Raw genomic sequence first — 23,823 nt, forward strand, 5'->3', positions numbered from 1 at the left:
TGAAAAATGTGTTGCTGGAAAAGCGCAGCAGGTCAGGCAGCATCATGATTCTCCTGCTCCTTTAATCATGTAACCTACCCTAATACTTATCACTGTTGCTGAGAGTGCTGTATTTTTGGAGTGCTGTCATCTTTCACGTGAGCCTCATCATTTAACATTCCTTCCTCAAACAACACCAACAAATAGTTTTTTTTCCAGCAGCTCTGAAAGCAACTGTGGAGAGAGCTACAGTTATTATTTTGAGTCCTATATGGCTATTCTTCAGAAGGCCTTGAGATTTTGGAGCTTGCATATCTTAACGTCTGATAGGAAGATAAAAGTCTCTTGTTGAATTAGACAAAAAATGAAATAGAACAGGAGATCAGGACAGCTTTGAGATATCATGAGACAAATAAAACTGCAGATGCTGGAATAAAAAGTAGACAGACAGGAGACTGGAAGAACGCAGCAAACCAGGCAGCATCAGGCAGTGCAGAAGTTGACATTTCGTGTGTAACCCTTCAGGAGCTATCATAAGGCAGTGCAGATGGAGAGAAGGATCAAGAGTATGCATGTGATGACACATGGCACCAAGTATGGTTCTCAGGTTGTAGCAGGAGCTGCAGTCTGAGGAATGTTAATTATCTTGGAGATACTTATAATCTTGATTGGATTTTAAATATGAAGAATGGAACATCAGTTGGAATCCGTGGAGTTAGGTGTAGCCAGAGATGTCATTGAGGAAGGAGGTGTAGCTGTGAAAGTGACTTTTAGCAAATACTTTATCAAACACTGCGAGGGAGATAAAAAGCAATGAAAGTGAATGAGCCAAAGTATTAAAATGTCAATGCACTTGGTGAGAAGAACTGAATTTCTTAAAGATGGGCATGCTTGGAACAGAAGTGGCACTGAATTTGTCACTTAAAGCAAAATATTGCAGATGGTAGAAGTCTGAAACAGAAAATCCTGGAGAAATACAACAGGTATGGCAGCATCTGTTGAGAGAGAAGCAGTTTTGAGTCTGTGATAACTCTTTCGGTATTTAATTTAATTAAATATAGTACATTATGAGAATGAACATTTAATATGGATGATCTTGGTTATTTGCATGTTAGAGATTTTAAAAAGTGATTTTTTAAAAAAATCCTTTATTGGAAATGGGCATCGTTAGCAAGGCTAGTATTTGTTGCCCATCCCTAATTGCCTTTCAGAAAATGATGGTAAACTGCACTGATAATAACTGAGTGATTTTCTAGGCCATTTCAGAAGGCACTTAAGAGTCAACTGCAAGTAGGTCTGGAATCGTACATAAGTCACACCAGATGTGGTTGTCAAAGTTTCCTCTTAAAAAGGTGATATTGAATGAGATGGATTTTCACAACAGTCCTATGGTTGCATGGTGACTTAACTGGTGCAATTTTTAATTACAGGTTTGTTTAATTGTATTTAAATTCTCTGGATGTTGTGGTGGGATTTGAACTCTTGTTTCTTGATTACTAGTCCAGCAGAATAACTAATGATGCTAATGTTCTCTAATCCAAAATAAAATGATTTATAATGTCTTGAGGACACAATTACCTGGTCTGAAATTCAGGTTTCTGTTTTTGTTCCTGGGATTTAAATGTACCACTATCTCCTTTCTTAAAATCACAAATATTAATAGCAGCGAAAGTGGTCTGTGTTAGCCTGTCATTTCTGCACCAAGATGGCTAAAACTTGTCTTGGTACTGCAACTAAAGTACATGTCCAAAGACTTTTTAAATGTGCTGAATGTTTCTGACTGTATTACATTCAGACAGTGTTCCAGGTCCCAGTCAACCTTTGTTTGTAAAAGGTTCTCCTTAACTCACTTCTAATCCTGACACCCATTACTTTAAACCTTTGACTTCTTGTTTTTGACCTCTCCCCTAAGGAAATATCTATTCCATCTTTACTTGTTATTTTATACATCTTGATGTAATCTTCCATCAGTCTCCCTCAACTGTACCTTGTAGTTCAAGATCTCCAGTTATGGCAACATCGTTTTTTTTATTTGTTAATTGAATGCAAGTGTTGTTGCAAAACCATCATTTGTTGCCCGTCCTGAATTGCCATGAAAGATGCTATTGAGCCATTGTGTTGAACTGCTGCAGTCCACTTTGATTGGGTACAAACACCATACTGTTTGGAAGGGTACTTCCATATTTTGGTCCAATGATTGTGAAGAAATGGTGAACTCAGGATAGTTCATGGCTTTGGAGGAATACTTGCAATTGGGGGTTTTTCACTGCTTTTGCCACTCTTGTCCTTCCAGGACCATCGATCACTGAGTGTCTAACAGTTGATCTCACCATCTGCTTATGTAAAGCTTCTAGAAACTGCCTAGATAGAGAAACGTGCACAGTCTTAATAGGCTCTGCTAGCTTGGTGCATTATGTTTGGTTTCAGTTTGGTCCATACAATCAATCTTTGTAGGGTAAAATATGTTTTCTGGTGGCAATATAAACAAATTAGTAAAAGATATCCTAGAAACTGAAGTGTGAAGTCATTATATTACAGTACTAGTGTTGGGTTCTTTTTCTTGAGATTCTTACATAATTGATGCAACTGCAATATGCCAACTTCTGTGAACAACCAAAATTTATTAAGCAAGTACAAGCTGTGGAGGAACCCTTAAAAATTTTTCGCAGAGCTTGTGAAGCCATGTCAAGGGATCTCCCTGAACAAAAGAAACAGTCCTTCCTTTATACAGTGCAAGAGTTTCATATTGCCATCAGTGATGCCCACAAGATGACCTCCAGCCATTCCCCCAGACACATGACACTCAAGACACAATGTAGTGATCACATCATTTCCTGAAACAATGCAATGTAAATCATCCCTTAATGGCCAGATCTGTTGTGAATTTCTTTTTAAACTGCAGGGAGTGGTCAGAATTTTAATTGCAATGTTCTTATTGATTCTGAATAGGGAATGATAATGTAATTCTTTTACTCTGAATAACTAGGAAATGGCCGTGCAAATGTCTCTGAATGGCAAGAGATGGAAATGTAAATTCCTTACATTCTATCTGTAAGACAGAGGCATACAACCCGTAGCCTCGGCACATCCAATTTCCTGCAGGTCAGCAGAGCAAATTAGCCCCTTAACATGTCACTAAATAAAGAAGCATATTTGGCCCATCATGTCCAACCAGACTAGTGGAAGAGCAGCCCAGTTAGTTTCACTCCTGTGTCTGTTCTCTGTAGATCTGCATTTTATTTCTTCAACTGCTTATCTTGTAGATCTATGAGGTTTGGGGAACTGCTGACCAGGGCTGGGAAAATAGATTAGCATAATGTCTATTATGCTTACTCAGTCAAAATTAATTTCCCCAATTTCCCCAAACAATTAGGAATTCCAAATGTGATCAAAAAACTTAAGTGAATTCTCCATCCAGCACAAACCAGTGACTATAGCTGGATGGCATGGTGGTTCATTGGTGAACACTGCTGCCTCACAGCTCCAGGGACCTGGGTTCAATTGGGCAACTATCTTTGTTGATTTGTTTAAATCCTTATTTAATAAACTCCAAGCTGTCTGTGGTGAACTAATCCTCCATGCTGATGTGAGGCATTTAAGTCAAGATTTTTAGATCTGTTGTCTGAAAATCATTGCTTTCCTTAAATTCAGGAATGAAGCGTGCAGTGAGCTGTCACATACCGTGGTTGTTCGACCGAATTTCTTGCAAACATAACATCAAAATTGAGTGCATTGAGCCAGAGAAACGACAGAGACTTGGCACATATGATCAATGCAGTGAATGCATTTAAATTGAAATTATTGTGCGGTCCTCCCAATTTAATGCTGTAGCACTTCAAATTAAGTCAATCAAATTCAAGTATCACATATACTATTTAACAGACTTTATGTAACAGTCTTAAGCTGCAAACTTCAAAGCACTGGTGGATAATGTGCAGTCATGTGTCAGTTGGACTTGGTGAGTTTAGGACAGATATGTTTACACTTGGTTTTAGAATTATAGCAGGTGGTGTTCAGTGTTTGACAGGTGTTAGTATCAAATAAAACACATTTCACAACCTATACTTACTGTCTGTCTCTGTCTCCCTCCCTCTCCCTCTCTCATCACACAATCACTCACTCTTAGACTTGTTCTTTCATATTCACATAGACCATTTAAACCGTTGTTGTACACGCTGTCTGTTGCATGTGCTCTCACTTGCAGCGTCAAGCATTTATTTGCAGTCTGGCTGCATTGAGGAGTGGATCTCAAGAATCGGGGGAAGGCGGCAGTTACAGTCAAGTTGCGTGGTGGAGCAGACATTGTCAGAGTCGGGAAGTGGGGTGTGGAAGAGTCATTTATAGTCATGTTCAATTCAAGCAGTAGAACAAACTCCAGCATACATCAAGAAAAGTGTCCAGTTTGTGAGGTAGGCAAGAAAGAAAGAAAGAACATTACTCAATTTGGCATGTCCTAAAGGCCAAAGATTGTTGTTCAGAAAAATAGCAATCATTGATTGATTAGCTAGTCAATGGGATGGTCTAAACTAGCTTGGCTGCTGTGGGTACTGACCATATTAATTGACAGACTATTTGGCCAGTCATCCTGGCCCCAAACATGCTATTGAGCCCTGTTGTACTTTATGGCCACCAATACAAGTTTGGGAATTGAGACCCCCAAGTTGTTTCAGCTGATCTCATTGGGGGTTGTGATTCATTTTTAAGAAAACCTGCTTTAGAATGGTGTGACCTTGAAACGCAATGAACCCAGCTTTAAGAAAATTAGTACATTTGGTTTCATATTGGTATCTAACTTTCACAAAGTAACGATCAAAATTTGCAGCGTGTGTGTGTGAGTGTGAGAGAGAGAGTGTAGGTGAGGGGGGAGAACTTGAGTTTGAGTAATTTAATGTATAGGATGTCACAGTTGAACATGATGCTCTCCTCCGGCAGCACTCATTTTAAAGTGAGAGCAGAAACTTAAAATTTGTTTTTCACCTTCTCTGTCTGTTGAAAGATTAGTCAGTTCTAGGTCTGGCTGAAATGAAGTGACCTAATGTGAGTGGAAGATCTGACCTAGGATCTTCAGGTTTATATTGTTTAGTGCCAGTTGTATCTGAACTGGTGATACTCACGCTTGAAAGGCTTTTGTGCACGCTTAGGCTGTAACTCCAATTCACTACTGAAGGGTGCCATCTTTCAAATGAATGTAAGAATTGTTGATGGACTATTTTTAAAGCCTAAATATTTTAACTTAAAACCAAAATAACACATGCAGTTGGAAACAGTTAAACAGGCAATAATCAGTGCAAATTTATTATCATGTCTCAAAACATATGTAACATTAAAATATTAAATGGGAATATCTCTCTGGACATTCACGTAATAATAAAGGGTTAAACTACACTCTCTTTGGGTGGGGACGACAATCATGAAAGAATGCAGATGACTATCCATTATAATTTATACTTCATTTAGACAGTCATTTGCTATTACTCCCCTGCTATTGTCAAGTTAAACTATAATTCAATCTCTTCCATCCAGAAATGCTTTCTGGCCAGAGGTATGTCGCACCTGCATTGTCTTGGGGAATGATTGAGTCAGAAAATCATCTGCATAAAGATTCCCCAGTATTAGGACATTAGCACTTACATTATCTCCGAGGATGATCTCATTCTGACATTGTACCTGGGGTAACATGACTGTGAGTAATTGGGGTTGTCTTGCATGGTATGTGATTGTGGGGGAGCGGCCAGAGCATCGGAGGCATGGACAACTGACCTGTGTAAAGGGGATGTATTTATTTTGTTCAGGGCCTCATTTTGACTCAACCTCGCATGCCTGCGAGGGAGGACAAAGGGGGTCATCCAGCTTGTACAAGCTTTAATAAACTTTAACTGTTTGCAGAAGTTTTTGTCTGTGAATTGTATCTTGTGTGCGAAACCTCAGGAAAATAACCAATCACATAAAGCACAGAGACTTAGCTGAGCAGAGAAACTTAAATTTAAGGGATTTTAGAAAGGAAACGTGGGTCTAATAATAGAAAAGAAACATTCACTCACCCGTTGGTAACAAAGGGAAGTAATAAAATTATTTTATAGACTTTCAAAAATAAAGCTACAGCAGTGTATGAAAGAGTGATGAAAGAGAAATCCTATGGAAACAAGACACATGCTTTGCCTTGGTTATCACATTGAAGGAGAAAGTGAGGTCTGCAGATGCTGGAGATCAAAGTTGAAACTTTATTGCTGGAACAGCACAGCAGGTCAGGCAGCATCCAGGGAACAGGAGATTCGACGTTTCGGGCACAGGCCCTTCTTCATTCCTGAAGAAGGGCCTGTGCCCGAAACGTCGAATCTCCTGTTCCCTGGATGCTGCCTGACCTGCTGTGCTGTTCCAGCAATAAAGTTTCAACTTATCACATTGAAGTGCAAGTATGCAAAAGAGAGGTGGAATAATCATATAGGAAAACAAATTGAGTACCTCAAAATGGAAATAATACGAGCCCTGCTGTCATTCATTAATTATCAACCTTATTCAGGGGTAGAGAAACAACTAGCAGTTTTTTATCATGATCTGTCAAAATTCCTTTCGATATGGGAGTTGAGTTGTTGAACTTGAGACAGTCCAGCATAATGGTTTAAAATAGAGGAAGATTGTTTTGAATTGGTCAGCATTGAGTTGAAGTAAGCTACTCATGCCTTAAAGTAAATAAGACTAATACTCGTTTGAAAAGATGTAAATTAATCACTGGCCAATATAACTTCATAAGAACCATAGGGGTATTGAAAAAATAGAAGTGAAATGTGCACTCAGAAGACAATGGATAAGGTCACAGGGCCTTCTCAATAAAAATTGTATTGACATCAAGCTGACAGTTTGATTAGTTTGTTATTTATATGGAAAGGAAGGGGTTTTCAGAAAATATGAAGAATGTAAACAGTGGTGTGCCATACTTGGATGCTATTTCTTAAAATCCTTTGGTTGCATATCATGGTTTTAATATCAAAATTTGTGGATAGCATTAAATACATAGCAGTTAACTGAAGAGGATTGAAATCACTTAGTACAGTGGGTAGATAAACATCAATTTTCTGTTTGTTTGAAGTTTAGAATATGTTTGAAGCAAACTTTTAGTTGTATAGATTTAACACTTGGTTTACTTTTTTTGTTAGGTCAAATGACTCAGCTATGTGACCTCATTAATAAGAGCGGAGAGCTGCTTGCAAAAAACCTGTCTCACTTGGATACAGTGCTAGGTGCGTTGGATGTGCAGGAGCATTCTCTGGGAGTCTTGGCTGTATTGTAAGTTTCAAATGATTATTGTGTCATCATATAATGTAAATTATATGGATGGGGGAATTCATACAGAATAATGATATTTTTCCCTTCTTCCTATCATAAAAATGTTGTGGTTGCTCATTTAAGGAAGTTACCTCCTCTGCAGTGGCTTAGTCATATGTTAAGGAATTAGAAAATGTTATCAGTTCGGATGAAAGTATATCAGAAAGAAGGCAGTTAAGCCAATGGTACATTAGGAATTATTTATTCATGTACTAGAAACAAAGTATATCAAGTAATTAAACCGCACAAGTTAATCTGACCATGGTAGTCCAAACTTTGGCTGTTGTGAAACTCTGTAGGTGGCCATTGACATGTAATAGTCTTAAGGCTAGAGTTTCATTATGCAAACGGGTGTAAACCTCAGATTTAATTTTCAAAGGGTTAGTTGTGCGTTTTGAGGATTTTTGGGGATATGGGAATCAACACTTTTGATGTACTCGTTAGCCATTGTGCTAGTGACACAGATGTTGAAGTCACAACAGCTCAGTGGTTAGCACTGCTGCTCACAATACATGGGACCTGGGTTCAATTCCAGCCTCAGATGACTGCTTGTGTGGAGTTTACATGTCCTCCCCACATCTCTGTGGGTTTCCAGTGGATGCTATTGTAATAAGAAATGATTTTGTGGGCGGCACGGTGGCACAGTGGTTAGCACTGCTGCCTCGCAGCGCCAGAGGCCTGGGTTCAATTCCCGCCTCAGGTGACTCTCTGTGTGGAGTTTGCACATTCTCCCCGTGTCTGCGTGGGTTTCCTCCGGGTGCTCCGGTTTCCTCCCACAATCCAAAAATGTGCAGGTCAGGTGAATTGGCCATGCTAAATAGCCCATAGTGTTAGGTGAAGGGGTAAATGTAGGAGAATGGGTCTGGGTGGGTTACGCTTCAGCGGGTCGGTGTGGACTTGTTGGGCCGAAGGGCCTGTTTCCACACTGTAGGGAATCTAATCTAATCTAATCTAATCTAAACTATTACTCTATAGCTAGCAATAATGATTTTTTTTTTGGGAAAAGCTACCTGTGATTAGAAGGAGCTTCATATTCACTAAGTTTTTAAGTGTTATTTACTTAAAAGGCTGTGTTGCTTTTGTAAATTACTGTCTAATTAATTGGTTTCTAGAATATCTGTTGCCTTTGGTAATTGTCCCCTGAAGTATAGTGTGAGAAAGTAGAAACCAGCATGAAATTTAAAGGAAAGAAACTGGTCAATAATTTCTTCAAGGTGTGCTTTGAAACTTATGTCAGACTTATACGTGGTACAGTCTGAGGGAGTGTTGCTGAACAAAGAGACCTTAGAGTGCAGGTTCATAGCTCCTTGACGATAGAGTCACAGGTAGATAGGATAGTGAAGAAGGCGTTTGGTGTGCTTTCCTTTATTGGTCAGAGTATTGAATACAGGAGTTGGGATGTCCTGTTGCAGCTGTACAGGACATTGGTTAGGCCACTTTTGGAATATTGCGTGCAATTCTGGTCTCCTTCCTATTGGAAAGATGTTGTGAAACATGAAAGGGTTCAGAAAATATTTACAAGGATTTTGCCAGGGTTGGAGGATTTGAGCTATATGGAAAGGTTGAATAGGTTGGGGCTGTTTTCCAGGGAGCATAGAATGCTGAGGGGTGACCTTCTAGAGGTTTATAAAATCATGAGGGACATGGATAGGATAAATAGACAAACTCTTTTCCCTGGGCTGGGGGAGTTCAGAACTAGAGGCATAGGTTTAGGGTGAGAGGGGAAAGATATAAAAGAGACCTAAGGGACAACTTTTTCACGCAGAGGTGGTATGTATAAAAAAATGAGCTGCCATTGGAAATGGTGGAGGCTAGTACAATTGCAACATTTAAAAGGCATCTGGATGGGTATATGAATAGGAAGGGTTTGGAAGGATATTGGCCAAGTGCTGGCAAGTGGAACTAGATTAGGTTGGGATATCTGGTCGGCATGGACAAGTTATACAGCTCTATGACTGACTCAGTGCTCATATTCTAGTTTGTGAAAGGTTTAGATCTGAATATGGAAATACATTTTGTCATGCAGAAAACTTTTAGCTGGAGTAGTCCAAATTGCAACAGTATTACTTTGTAGAACCAAACTGTCTGTAAAATGATATACACTTAACATTTAAGCCTGAGTTAATAATTTCCATCATATACTTTGGAGACAGAAACATACTGTTGAGGTTACTAATATTCTCTAGATTTGCAGACACTGTCTGAATGTACAGTACTTGTATTTCTTGCATTGAGATAATCTGAATTTCTGTATAGACATGTTGCAGAACCCACACTTCCTTGTTCAACAGGTTGGATGTGGGTGCTGTAGAAATTGTCTTTGAAATGCTTTAGAATCTTAAGGATTAAAAGTAAATGTATTAGTTGAAAATCTTAATATTACATAATTGCAGTTGTGAAGACTGGTATGTTTGGACTTGTCTCCTAGGTTAACATTGCTATGGTGCAAGGAAAATAATATTGTTTTGATATATTACCAAAGAAAATTGAATGATATAAATCGATATTTTTAAACTTTTTTGTGCAGGTACGTGAAATTTTCTATGCCCAGTATCCCAGATTTTGAGACCTTATTTTCCCAAGTTCAACTTTTTATTAGCACTTGCAATGGTGAACACATCAGATATGCAACAGATACCTGTAAGTGCCTTTTCTATAATGTGCTTTCCGCATTTACAATCAAATCTTCACTTTTCAATTTATTTAAATATATTTTTAGCACTGATTGTGTTTATATTTTCATCTTTCTGTAGTTGCCAGCCTTTGCCATCAATTGACAAATGCTTTAGTAGAAAGAAAACAGGTAAACATTTGTAATATTTCACATTTACTTCTTACACATCTGTATTTGAATAAAACATTACTGTGAATATTTGCATAAAAGTATCACTATGAAACTATTACCTGGATAACCATTATATCATGTTCTAATAAGTTTATTAAAAGTCAAATAAGTCAAGTTGGTTTGAGGCATAGATTGGAGAGATGAGGGATATGCTTGCACATTTCAGCAGCTTAGTGAAGAGCATTGGCAGATGTTGTTACAAGTCGACCGCCTGTTCTTTTAGTATGGAAATAGTACATTATGTTGAGAAATAGCAAATGAAGTAAAAATTACAAGTAAATATTTCTAATTTCAGATAATTATGGACAGTGTCAAATTAAGTACTTGGAAAAGTAAGCATTTTCAAAGTAAGGGAAAGAGTGGGGGAATGGGTCTAATTGGATAACCTTTTCGCAGAGCTGACCCTGGCAGTTATATGCTTCTATGATAAAGATTATGATTATATCTCCTTTCTCATTAACTAGCTACTTTAATTATACTATGCACCTTAAAAGTTGATGTTAAATATGATTACTAGATGATCCTGCTTTGTATTTCAATAATTTTTATGGCTGCCTTGTAAATATGCAGTATAAACTGAAAGAACTGCAGATGCTGTAAATCAGAAAAATAAAAGCTCAGCGGGTCTGGTAGCATCTGTGCTTACACTTCATGTAACTGCTGCACTTCCTTGAATACATGAATGCCAAAAGTCATTGATCCAACATCAAATGTTCTGATAGAAAACTCCTCATGCACTGATTTAAGCAGGTAATTTCTGCAGATATAAGTCCTACCAGAGATTGGCAGTATTTATGGAACTAGTACACTACTATTAATGCATATTGTAAAAGTCCCTACTTCTTATCAAGACTAATAGAATTCCATGTGCAAACAGTTTTGAGATTTTAAAAACATTGCATATTTACAGCCAAAAAACAGAGGTCTGGTAGTATCTGTGAAGAGAAATCAAAGTTATAATTTGAGGTCCAGCTCTGAGGAAGGGTCCCCACTGGATCCAAAAGGTTAATTTTGATTTCTCTTCACAGATGCTGCCAGAACTGCTGAGCTTTTCAGCAACCACTGTTTTTGTGGGTGTAAATATGCGATTTTTAAAAACATGTTTGCATGTGGAATTCTATTGGTCTTGGTCAGAAGTTGGGACTTTTACAGTGTGCATTAATACTAGTGTACTATTTCCATAAACGCTGCCAATCTCTTTTGATAGGACTTTTATCTGTAAAATTTATGGGATATATGAGAGATTTTATACTGCTCAGCCCACTACTGATACCAGTGGGACTGGTTCAGGGGAAACTTTGTTTTTGCATTTAATGTATTAGAGGAAAAAAGTGATATTTCATTTAAAATTTTTCTTTTAAAGCCACTGAGAGGCATTAGCATTCTAAAACAGGCCATTGACAAGATGCAGATGAATACAAACCAACTTACCTCAGTTCATGCTGACCTCTGCCAGGTAAGATGTGTTATTTTGTGTGCAACTAGCCTTAATTTGGATACAGCGAATGATATTTTCATTGACAGTTATGATATTTTTGAGGATCTTAATGTTTTTTGAGAAACCCTTTAGAATACAGTCATTTTCTTTCTTGCATTGCAATTTTTTTTATTGAAAATTAGAAGTGTGGTGGCAAGTCATTTTCGCCATTTGTATTTTTATTTCACTTATATTTTGGCATAAACTAAAGTGACTAATAGAGAAAAACTGGACAGGAGGAGAAACCTACCTGAATGAAATGCAAACAGATGGATGATATCTGGTGTTTGGTACACCTGGGTCGCTTAATGGATTAGTCTTGGTCATAGAGATGTACAGCACAGAGACACAGACCCTTTGGTCCTACATGTCCATGCCGACCAGATATCCCAACCCAATCTAGTCCCACTTGCCAGCACCCAACCCATATCCCTCCAAAGCCTTCCTATTCATATACCTATCCAGATGCCTTTTAAATGTTGCAATTGTACTAGCCTCCACCACTTCCTCTGGCAGCTCATTCCATACACGTACCACCCTCAAAACTTTGCCCCTTAAGTCTCTCTTATATCTTTCCCCCCTCATCCTAAACCTATGCTCTCTAGTTCTGGACTATCCCATCCCAGGGAAAAGACTTTGTCTATTTATCCGATCCACGCCCCTTTATAAAGGTCAACCCTCAGCCTCTGACGCTCCAGGAAAAACAGCCCCAATCTGTTCAACCTCTCCCTATAGCTCAAATCCTCCAACCCTGGCAACATCCTTGTAAATCTTTTCTGAACCCTCTCATGTTTCACAACATCTTTCTGACAGGGAGACCAGAATTGCACACAAATTCCAAAAGTGGCCGAACCAATGTCCTGTACAGCTGCAACATGACCTCCCCCAACTTTGTACTCAATACACTGACCAATAAAGGAAAGCATACCAAACGCAGTCTTCACTATCCCATCTATCTGCGACTCCACTTTCAAGGAGCTATGAACCTGCACTCCAAGATCTTTGTTCAGCAACACTCCCAAGTACCTTACCATGAAATGTATAAGTCCTGCTAAGATTTGCTTTCCCAAAATGCAGCACCTCACATTTATCTAAATTAAACTCCATCTGCCACTCCTCAGTCCACTGGCCATCTGATCAAGATCCCGTTGTACCCTGAGGTAACCCTCTTCGCTGTCCACTACACCTCTTATTTTGGTGTCATCTGCAAACTTACTAACAATACCTCTTATGCTCCTATCCAAATCATTTACTGTTATTTTAATTATTGTCAGTACTTTTAAATGACTGAAAATTAGTCCAGTTTTTTTCAAAACAAGTGCTATTTATACAACAAGCAGCGTGAGCAGTCTAAGTGTTGCAATGCTGAGTAGAATGACATGTTTGATGCAACTTGCTGTCCGTTTAGTCTTCAGATGGTTTCAGTTGACTTTAAAACTTGTATTGCAGTACAACAAGTTGTAGATTTGAGGATTACATTTACTTTGGACCTCCCAATATCACTGTTCAGATGATGTTTGTTTGTCATGCTTGCCAAAATCAGAGGCAGTAAACTTTGTAATCAAGTGCCATATTGTGTGTACATGAAATATTTCATCAGTGGTAGAAGTGCATGCATTCTTATACTGTGCAAGTTATTATTTTTTGCATTTATTCACAATATTTGGTTAAATCTATATTTAAGAATTTTTTGCATGCTGATTTACACCATTTAATGTTTCCATGTAGTTTGTGTAATTTGGTGTGTGAATTATAGCTGATTGCATTGTTTTTATTCTTTTGTGAGGGTTGACTTTTGCATCACTGTATCTTTTAAAGCTGTTCAGCTATCAAATTGGTGCGTGATTTCTTACTCTTAGCTTTCAAAAGCTCAGTAATATCCAAGATCTTTATATGTTCAGTGATCCTTTTTTCTCCATTTTATAGCTTTGCCTGCTAGCAAAATGCTTCAATCCTGCAATTCCTTACCTGGAAGTAGATATGACAGATATTTGTAAAGAAAATGGAGCCTATGATGCCAAGCACTTTTTATGTTATTACTATTATGGTGGCATGATTTACACGGGACTCAAGAATTTTGAGCGGGCACTGTATTTCTATGAACAGGTAAAAATGAACATAGTTGGGGGCGATATCAGAAAACATATCCTACTTTTTGAATATTTGTTTCCTTAACATACTGCATTAACATATTAAAACCCTTGTAAAAGTTGCAATACAATATTTGTATTTTGTAATTATGAATTCCCTCCACCAAATTATTGATGGTTATTGGACTCTGTTTTAAATGCTACCAGTTTAACAATTATGATTTACTTTTCATGAAGGCTGCATCTCCTCAGGTGTAATGTCAGTTTTATTCTAAGAAGCAGATTGGATGAGAGGTTTTCTGCATTGACTGCAACACACTCTAGAAAATACACATTCAGGGATATTAGTAAATATCTTAAATATTGCAAATATGTTGCATGGAATTTGAGTCGTATTGCAATTGTGGTGCAAGCAGGGAAACCTGCCTTTACTTTTATAAATCTTAATTTATTGTTCTTGCAATTTTACTCATAAAGTAGGTGGCTGATTAACAATTAGAAGTATCCATTTTTATTTTTCTTCAGGCAATAACAACTCCAGCCATGGCAGTCAGTCACATTATGTTGGAGTCTTATAAAAAGTATATTCTTGTCTCCTTAATCTTGCATGGGAAAGTTCAGCAGCTGCCCAAGTACACATCACAGATAGTGGGAAGATTCATTAAGGTGAGATTGCAGATTTAATATTACAGAAGAGAATTTTCAGCAGTTCGCTTTTGGCTAATGCTTGCCATAATGAGTTGAAAATGTTTTTTGAACTGCACTGTTGACATTATACTGCATGCCCTTTAGACTTCGCAGTCAGTCTGAGTCTTTACAGATTCGTGTGTTAAAATCACTTAATTTATTATCATTTTTAAAATGAAAATCCGTTTGGTTTATGCTGTGTGATGTTTTGCAATTTTAGTTTGTTTTGGAATCTAACAGTGTCCAATCCATGTTCCAAATCACAACACATTATAAATATTTGGAATGTGAATCTTTTGAAGCTGTAACTGAAAAAAAATGCATATTTTTGAAATTATTTGATTTGAGCCTGAAGAACATGCATTTCTTGAATGGTGAGCCTGCAGAAAATTGTCACTGCTATTCCTTTACCTTCATCTTCTCCTGCCATTGTCTCAGGCTTGACTTCCCTTAGGATAAGCCTCTAAACTCCTGGGCATCTGCTGAAATTCTCCAAAAGAGCCCATTGATTCAGTTGTCACTGCCTTATTGAGCATTAACACCAACTGATTCTTCTTTCTCTCGTTGCCTGCCCAAAGTTGCCTGCTGGGTGTTCGTCTTGTCATTCTGCCTGGATTTCCTCTCCCAAGCAAGGTGGGAGAGACAAATTTCTCTTTCCTGTATGTCTTTTCCTAAAAGCCTCACCAAATCTTCTTCTCTCCCAACTATTTTTTGGTCACCTTTCGTAGCCCTCCCACAAATGCCAGCTGCTTCTTCATTATCTGTATTGTCAGGCACCTTGGACATTTTTCTAAGATATACAAACAAATTGTGGTGTGCATTTTTTTGCTTCAAAAAAGCGTATTAGTGAGAAATGTGTACATCAAACTGACTAAGCATGTCCATTACTTGGTTAATTTCAACTATTTATTTTAATATTTGTGCTCTTTCCCCTGCTGTCCTTTGGTTTGATTTAATTCAGATGTGGACTGGGATATCATGTAAACTGTTGAACACCTTGTGAGCAGCACGGCTGACATGATGATAGTAGTGCTGAGGAAAAAGTGACTGGGAGATGGTGCCTACAATGGTAAAGTCTAAAAGTTACCATTTCAAAATTCTACAAATGTGTTGCAGCTTGAAGGTTACTATCCTCTCTGGTTGCCCTGTTTTGTATCTTAGGATCTCCTGCCTCATTTCCCATGTTTACATTGATAAATTGAGTGAAACCGCCAGCATTTTTCCATATGGCAAGATGAAATAGACCTCCTGTTTGTATTACAGAAGGACAATATACTAAATAGTGCATGTAGTTCTTGATGGGAAAATGTTTGTCATATCAGACATTTAATGTCTTTGTTACAACATATAATTAAGCAAACTTTGTTTTCAGTTGATGAATAGTGATATTACATTTTGGTGCCTACTCATTTCACTTTTCAATCCCACATTGTCTGGTTTTGCATTTAAAATAAACTGTGTACCTGACAATCCAGCTAATGAGCTCAGTATAATCTTCCATGCTGATTTTGTTTTTTCTTTTTACCTCCCCTCCAAGAATGCTACTCCTTTTGGAATATAATCCAAGAAGATGGAGAGTGGACTTTGTTAGTAGGCTGCTAGACTGTTTCCATACTGTAAATAATCTAAATCGAAATGGAGCCAGATAATTGCAGTCAGTGAAAAGAACTTGTTTAACTTTTATGCAGAAAAGCAGTGGCTATCTCTAGTGATCATATACTTAACATAGAACATTACAGCGCAGTACAGGTCCTTCGACCCGCGATGTTGCGCCGCCCTGTCATACTAACCTGAAGCCCATCCCACCTACACTATTCCATGTACGTCCATGTGCCTGTCCAATGACGACTTAAATGCACTTAAACCTGGCGAATCTGCTACCATTGCAAGCAAAGCATTCCATACCCTCACTATCCGAGTAAAGAAGCTACCTCTGACATCTGTCTTATACCTATCTCCCCTCACTTTAAAGTTGTGTCCCCTCGTGTTTGCCGTCCCATACTTGGAAAAAGGCTCTCCCTGTCCACCCTATCTAACTCTCTGATTATCTTGTATGTCTCTATTAAGTCACCTATCAACCTTCATCTCTCTAACGAGAACAGCCTCAAGGCCCTCAGTCTTTCCTCGTAAGACATTCCTTCCATACCAAGCAACATCCTAGTAAATCTTCTCTGCACCCTTTCCAAAGATTCCACATCTTATAATGCGGTGACCAGAACTGTACACTATACTCCAAGTGTGGCTGTATCAGAGCTTCGTACAGCTGCAGCATAACCTCCTGATTCTGGAACTCAATCCCTCTATTAATAAAGGCCAAGACACTGTATGCTGCCTTAACAACCCTGTCAATCTGGGTGGCAACTTTCAGGGATCTGTGTACATGGACACCGAGATCTCTCTGCTCATCAGCACTCCCAAAAATCTTACCATTAGCCCAGTACTTTGCATTCTGATTACTCCGTCCAAAATGTATCACCTCACACTTGTCCACATTAAACTCCATTTGCCACCTCTCAGCCCAGCTCTGCATCCTATCTATGTCTCTCTGCAACCTACTACATCCTTCATCACTATCCACAACTCCACCGACCTTAGTGTCGTATGCAAATTTACTAACCCACCCTTCTAAGCCCTTATCCAGGTCATTTATAAAAATGATGAACAGCAGTGGACCCAACACCGACCCTTGCGGTACACCGCTAGTAACTGGACACCAAGGTGAACATGTTCCATCAACTACAACCCTCTGTTTTCTTTCAGCAAGCCAATTACTGATCCAAACTGCTATGTCTCCCACAATCCCATTCCTCCACATTTTGTATAATCTACTATGGAGAACCTTATTGAACGCCTTGCTGAAATCCATATGCACCACATCAACCGGTTTACTGTCATCTACCTGTTTGGTCCCTTTGTCAAAAAACTCAATAAGATTCGTTAGGCACGACCTACCCTTCACAAAACCGTGCTGACTGTTCCTGATCAGATTATTCTTCTCTAGATAGTTATAAATCCTATCTCTTATAATCTTTTCCAACACTTTACCAACAACTGAAGTGAGACTCACTGGTCTGTAATTACCAGGGTTGTCTCTACTACCCTTTTTGAACAAGGGAACCACATTTGCTATCCTCCAGTCCTCGGGCACTATTCCTGTAGACAATGATGATTTGAAGATCAATGCCAAAGGCTTGGCAATCTCTTCCCTTGAGGATCCAGAGGATCCTAGGATAGATCCCATCCGGCCCAGGGGACTTGTCTATTTTCTCACACTGCAATATTTCTAATACCTCTTCCTTGTGAACCTCAATCTCTTATGGTCTAGATGCAAGTATCTCTGTATCTTCCTCGCCAACATTTTCATTTTCTATAGTGAACACTGTCAAAAAATATTTATTTAGTGCTTCCCCTATCTCCTCTGACTCCATACACAACTTCCCACTATTATCCTTGATTGGCCCTAATTTAACTCTCGTCATTCTTTTATTCCTGACATACCTATGGAAAGCCTTAGGGTTAACCCTTATCATATCTGCCAACAACTTCTCATGTCTCCTCCTGGCTCTTCTGAGCTCTCTTTTTAGGTCTTTCCTGACTTCGTTGCAACCCTCAAGTGCCCTAACTGAGTTTTCATATTTTGTCCTAACATAAGCCTCCTTCTTCTTCTTGACCAGGGATTCCACTTAGTAAACCACGGCTCACGCGTTCTATATCTTCCTCCCTGCCTGACAGGTACATACCTATCTAGGACACACAGGAGCTTTTCCTTGAATAAGCTCCACATTTTTAATGTGCTCATCCCCTGCAGTTTCCTTTCTCATTCTATGCTTCCTAAATCTTTCCTAATTGCATCGTAATTTCCCTTCCCCCCCAGCTGTAACTCTTGCTCGATGGAGTACACCTATCCCTTTCCATCACTAAAGTAAACCTGACAGAATTGTGATCGCTGTCTCCAAAGTGCTCACCTCCTTCCAAATCTAACACCTGGCCAGGCTCGTTACCCAGTACTAAATCTAAAGTGGCTTCACCCCTTGTAGGCCTGTCTACATATTGTGTTAGGAAGCCCTCCTGCACACACTGGACAAAAACTGACCCATCTATAGTACTCGAGGAGAAAGTGAGGGCTGCAGATGCTGGAGATCAGAGCTGAAAATGTGTTGCTGGAAAAGCGCAGCAGGTCAGGCAGCATCCAAGGAACAGGAGAATCGACGTTTCGGGCATAAGCCATTCCTGAAGAAGCCATCTATAGTACTCGTACTGTAGTGTTCCCAGTCAATATTTGGATCGTTGAAGTCTCCCATGACAACTCCCCTGTCTCTCTCACTCCTATCGCGAATCATCTTTGCTATCCTTTCCTCTACATCTCTGGGACTATTCGAAGGCCTACAGAAAACTCTCAGCATGGTGACTTCTCCTTTCCTGTTTCTAACTTCAGCCCATACTACCTCAGGTAACGAGTCCCCAAACATCCTTTCTACAACTGTAATATTGTCCCTGATCAACAATGCCACACCTCCCGCCGCCCCCCCCCTCCTTACCATCTTCTCTGTTCTTACTGAAACATCTGAATCCTGGAACCTGCAACAGCCATTCGTGTGCCTGCTCTATCCACGTCTGTGTAATGGCCACAACATCGAAGTCCCAGGTACCAACCCATGCTGCCAGTTCACCCACTTTATTTCGGATGCTCCACACTTCAAACCAGGTTCTTGCTTGCCAGTGTCAGATACTTGATTTTGGAACTCCCTACTCTTATCCTCTTCTGTACCTGTCCTACAATTTTGGTTCCCATCCCCCTGCTGTATTAGTTTAAATCCACCTTAATAGCTTTAGCGAATTTCCCACCCAGGATATTGGTACCCCTCTGGTTTAGATGAAGACCATCCTGCTTATAGACGTCCTACCTACCCCAGAAAGAGCTCCAATTATCCAAAAACCCGAAACCTTCCCTCATGCACCATCCCTGTAGCCACGTGTTCAACTCCTTTCTCTCCCTATTCCTCACCTCACCAGTACGTGGTTTAATGAGGTTTAATTCGGTGTAGGTGACATGCATTTTAATTTAGAGATCTTGAATACATGATCTAGTTTTGGGATCATTTTGACTAGTTTACTGGCTATCTGGCATTGTTAGGAACATTAAAAAATAGGTGCAGGCCTTTCAGCCCCTTAATCTTGCCCTGCCATTCAACATAATCAAGGCATTGCAGCTCAGTTTTAATTTAATATTTACAGTTATTATTTATTATTAGTATCCTATTATTCTGTGACCATGTCCCCTAGTTTGAGATTTCCTCATTAGCAGAAACAATATTCCTACATGCACCATAAATTTATGCTGCATTTGGATCTTTAAACCTTCAGTGTTCCTAGCTTTTAACCCTTTAAAATAATACTCAGATCTTCTCTTCATTGGTCAAAAATGTGTGATGTTGCATTTATCCTTGTTAAATTCTTTCTGCCATGGTGTTGTCCCCTCATTTAACATCTCAAATCACATCTCTGTGGATTGTGATTTTTACTTCTTTCTTATAAAGATGCATGATATTACAGGCCATGTATTAGCATGGATAGAGGATTGGTTAACTAACAGGAAGCAAAGAGTGGGGATAATTTGTGCTTTTCTGTGATGTGCCTCAAGGAACAGTGTTGGGACTGCATTTGTTTACAATTTACTTAGATGATTTGGAGTTGGGGACCACGTGTAGTGTGTCAAAATTTGCAGATGACACTAAGATGTGTGGTTGAGTAAAGTGTGCAGAGGACTCTGAAAGTTTGCAGAAGGATATAGATAGTTTAAGTGAGTGGGCAAATGTCTGGCAGATGGAGTACAATGTTGATAAATGTGAAGTCATCTATTTTGGTAGGAATAATAGTCAAAAGGACTATTATTTGAACAGTAAAAAATTGCAGCATGCTGTTGTGCCTAGGGACCTGACTGTCCTTGTGCCTGAAATGCAGAAGGTTGGTCTGCAGTACAACAGGTAATTAAGAAGGCAAATGGAATTTTGTCCTTCATTGCTAGAGGGATTGTGTTTAACAGCAGGGAAGTTATGTTGCAGCGGCATAGGGTGCTCGTGAGGCTACACCTGGGGTACTGAGTGCAATTTTGGTCTCTTGAGAAAGGATGTACTGGCATGGAGGGGGTGCAGAAGAGATTCACTAGGTTGATTCTGGAGTTGAGATGGTTGGCTTATGAGGAGAGACTGAGTAGACTGGGATTATATTCATTGAAATTTAGAAGAGTTGGGAGGAATCTTATAGAATCATATAAAATTTTGAAGGGAATAGATAAGAGAAGCAGGGAGGTTGATTCAACTGACATATGAAACTATAACAAGAGGGCATAGCCTCAAACTTAGGAGGAGCAGATTTAGGACAGAATTGAGAAGGAATTTCTTCACCCAAAGGGTTGTGAATCTGTGGAATTCCATGCTCAGTGAAATAGTTGAGGCTTCCTTGTTTATGTTTTTAAAGCTAACATAAATAATTTTTTGATCAGTAAAGGAATTAAGGGTTATGGTGAGAGGGTGGGTAATTGGAGTTGAGGAAACAGAGATCAGCCATGATCTTATTGAATGGTGGAGAGGGCTCGAAGGGCCAGATGACCCTCGTTCTTATGTTACGTTCCTAAACTGCCAATCTTTGCTTCATTGACAGAATCGGATATATAGCACTCTCATGTTATCTAAGTCATTAATGAAATATAATGAACAGTTGAAGTTCCAGCACAATCATTGTCAGACACCATAAGTCTCTCTCTCTGTCTCTCTGGCAATGTCCTTGTCAATCGTTTCTGCACCCTTTCAAGTTTAGCAACATCCTTCCTGTAGAAAGGCAACCAGACTTTTACGCAGTATTCTAAAAGTGACTTTACCAATGTCCTCTATAGCTACAACATGATGTCCCACCTCCTATACCCTGTACTCTGACCAATGATGGTAAACGTGCCAAACAACACCTTCACCACCCTGTCTACCTGTGACATTGCTTTCAAGAAGCAATGTGCCTGCATCCGAGGTCTCTTTGTTTGAGCAACGCTCCACAGAGTCCTACCATTAACTGTATAAGTCCTACCCTGGTTTGCCTCACCAAAATGCAACACCCCCCCACATTTATGTAAATTAAACTCCATTTGCCACTTCTCAGCCCATTGTCCTTTGATCAAGGTTCCATTATACTCTTAGATAATCATCTTCACTGTCCACTACACCACCTATATTGGTGTCATCTCCAAAAATACTAACCATGCCTGCTTTATTCACATCCAAATCATTTATATAAATGATGAAAATTTGCTTCTAATTCAGTGAACTTTAGCTTTATCCTGTTTGTTAAAACTGTTGTATGCCTTCTGGATATTATATAAATTACTTTAAAAGACATTGCCCCATTGACAACTTAGTTAGTTCTTCAAAAAATTCAGTTCGTTACTTAGATCCAACATATTCTTTAAGTCTCTATGTTAGCTCTCAACTCAAACTACTTGAAGTAGTCTTATCACCTTGTCCTTAATTGCTGATTTCAATAACTTTCCCATAACAGATGTTGTATGAACACACCTATAATTTCCTGGTTTCTCTCACTTACCTTTCTTAAGTAATAGGTAATATTTGCAGTTCCACAGTTCCCTTGATTGTCTCTTTAAATTGAAGAAGATTATGCTAAAGCATCTGTTATCCTTGATGTGGGGTTTTGTCAGTCTTCAGTGCCACTTTCTTTCTCATCCTACAATTAACATCTTTCTTATGTTAACCGTAATAGATTCCAGTCCTTGATGAATTTTTAATTTACCTTGAATGTTAGGAATATTATCCACCTCCTCTACATTGCTGACTGATAATTTATTCAATAATCTAGCCATTTTCTTATTTTCATTTATTGCATTACCCACATTTTTAAAAGACACAACATTTGCTTTGATTACCCTTTTTAATGTAAATATGAATTTAAAGTTTTATTATCCTTGATATCAGTTACAAATTTTTAAAATTCATTTTTGCTGCTGCTCTCTTTTTGGCCTTTCTTTTTAATGTCTGAGTATCCTGGATATAGACTGCTTTTTGCTTTTTTTTTATATACTACTTTTTTCAGGAGGTAGAGAACTTCTTTGTACCTATGAATGTGCACGTAGTTTGATTTCTGTTTTTATAGACAAACCTTATTTTTTTACGTATTGAGAAGCTAGTCACAATTTTGCAAGCAAAGGCACAGAGTTCCTTGCAGCATTGGAGTTTTTCTTGTAGTGTAGGCTATAAAGCTGATAGTTGCAGAACTAAGCCACGATGGCCACTCCTGTCACTTGGGAGGAGGTAATAAATGCAGAATGATGAAGTGACAGAAACATATTTTGATTGTAAATGTAGACATGGGAAATTGTAAGAGAAAAAGTGAGCTAGGAACTGTTTATGGATGTTTTTGAAACCAACAGTTAAAGGGCAACTGTTTCTTCTCTTGCCTTTTCTGCATTGGCAAGATAATTTGATAAAATATCATTACTCTGCTGAAATAGGTAATTTGGATACAATAATAAGCAATCACTGAATTACAGGAACTGCTGTTAAGTAGAATGAAACTTTTCTCCCATTGTGCCTTCAGAGTGTGAAACTCAGCAGTATTTAAATCATTAATATTCTGATTGATCTTATGATTTCAGGGCTGGGAATTTATTGTTAGCTGTGCTGCTCACAAAAGCATCTTCAACTGAAGCCTATGCAATTAGTGGTGAAGTTCAAATGATGGCAGAGGAATCACATAAAATGACAAAAAAGAATGTCTAATAACTAATCTATCCTAAAGGTTTTTAGCTTGTCTTTAATGTAAATAAATGAACAAATAATACAAGATATCTTATTTGAAAACAACATATGTAATGTAATATAATGTAATTTTCGATTTACATTTTTTCATTTTTCTATCAGTTGAAAAATGTATTAGTTGCTGTTTTTGGATTAACAAGGTAAGCTAAGTCTTATTTTGTCTGTCCTTATACAGCCTCTTAGTAATGCCTACCATGAATTAGCACAAGTGTATGCAACAAATAACCCAGCAGAACTTCGAAATGTGGTGAACAAACACAGTGAAACATTCACGAGAGAGAACAACATGGGACTTGTCAAACAGTGCTTGTCCTCTCTTTATAAAAAGAACATTCAGAGGCTAACAAAGGTAAGGTCTATCCACATAAAACGTACATCATAACTAAAATATCGGTTGCTGAATACGCCTGTCTGCATAGCTTTCGTTCGTTCTCAAGTTTCCAATTATAATATTTTCCAGTGTTTATTTTTCCTGAAAAATATTCTTGAAGTCTTTTACCTGGCTTAGATGGTTTGCTTTGTAATTTGTTCAAGTTATTTCAGATACTAAAATGTTGAATTCATTTCTTTCAAAGCACATATCAACTTGGTAGGGGAGGGGGC

At 38.6% G+C, this 23,823-nt stretch overlaps 1 protein-coding gene across 3 annotated transcripts in view; it reads left to right on the forward strand.

The window, feature by feature from the left end:
• Window positions 1-23,823, forward strand: part of cops3 (COP9 signalosome subunit 3) — a 34,625-nt gene that overhangs the window by 1,619 nt on the left and 9,183 nt on the right. For all 3 annotated transcript variants that reach the window (XM_043711920.2, XM_043711922.2, XM_043711921.2), the window contains exons 2-8: window positions 7,134-7,263; window positions 9,830-9,942; window positions 10,056-10,105; window positions 11,511-11,603; window positions 13,551-13,730; window positions 14,240-14,380; window positions 23,396-23,569. In XM_043711920.2, coding sequence (XP_043567855.1) covers window positions 7,134-7,263; window positions 9,830-9,942; window positions 10,056-10,105; window positions 11,511-11,603; window positions 13,551-13,730; window positions 14,240-14,380; window positions 23,396-23,569 — 881 coding nt within the window. The remainder of the gene's footprint in view (window positions 1-7,133; window positions 7,264-9,829; window positions 9,943-10,055; window positions 10,106-11,510; window positions 11,604-13,550; window positions 13,731-14,239; window positions 14,381-23,395; window positions 23,570-23,823) is intronic.

This window comes from Chiloscyllium plagiosum, unplaced genomic scaffold (genome assembly GCF_037043375.1).
Source record: "Chiloscyllium plagiosum isolate Xiang-an unplaced genomic scaffold, Cpla_swu_hap1 HiC_scaffold_20, whole genome shotgun sequence".
Lineage (NCBI taxonomy): Eukaryota > Metazoa > Chordata > Chondrichthyes > Orectolobiformes > Hemiscylliidae > Chiloscyllium > Chiloscyllium plagiosum.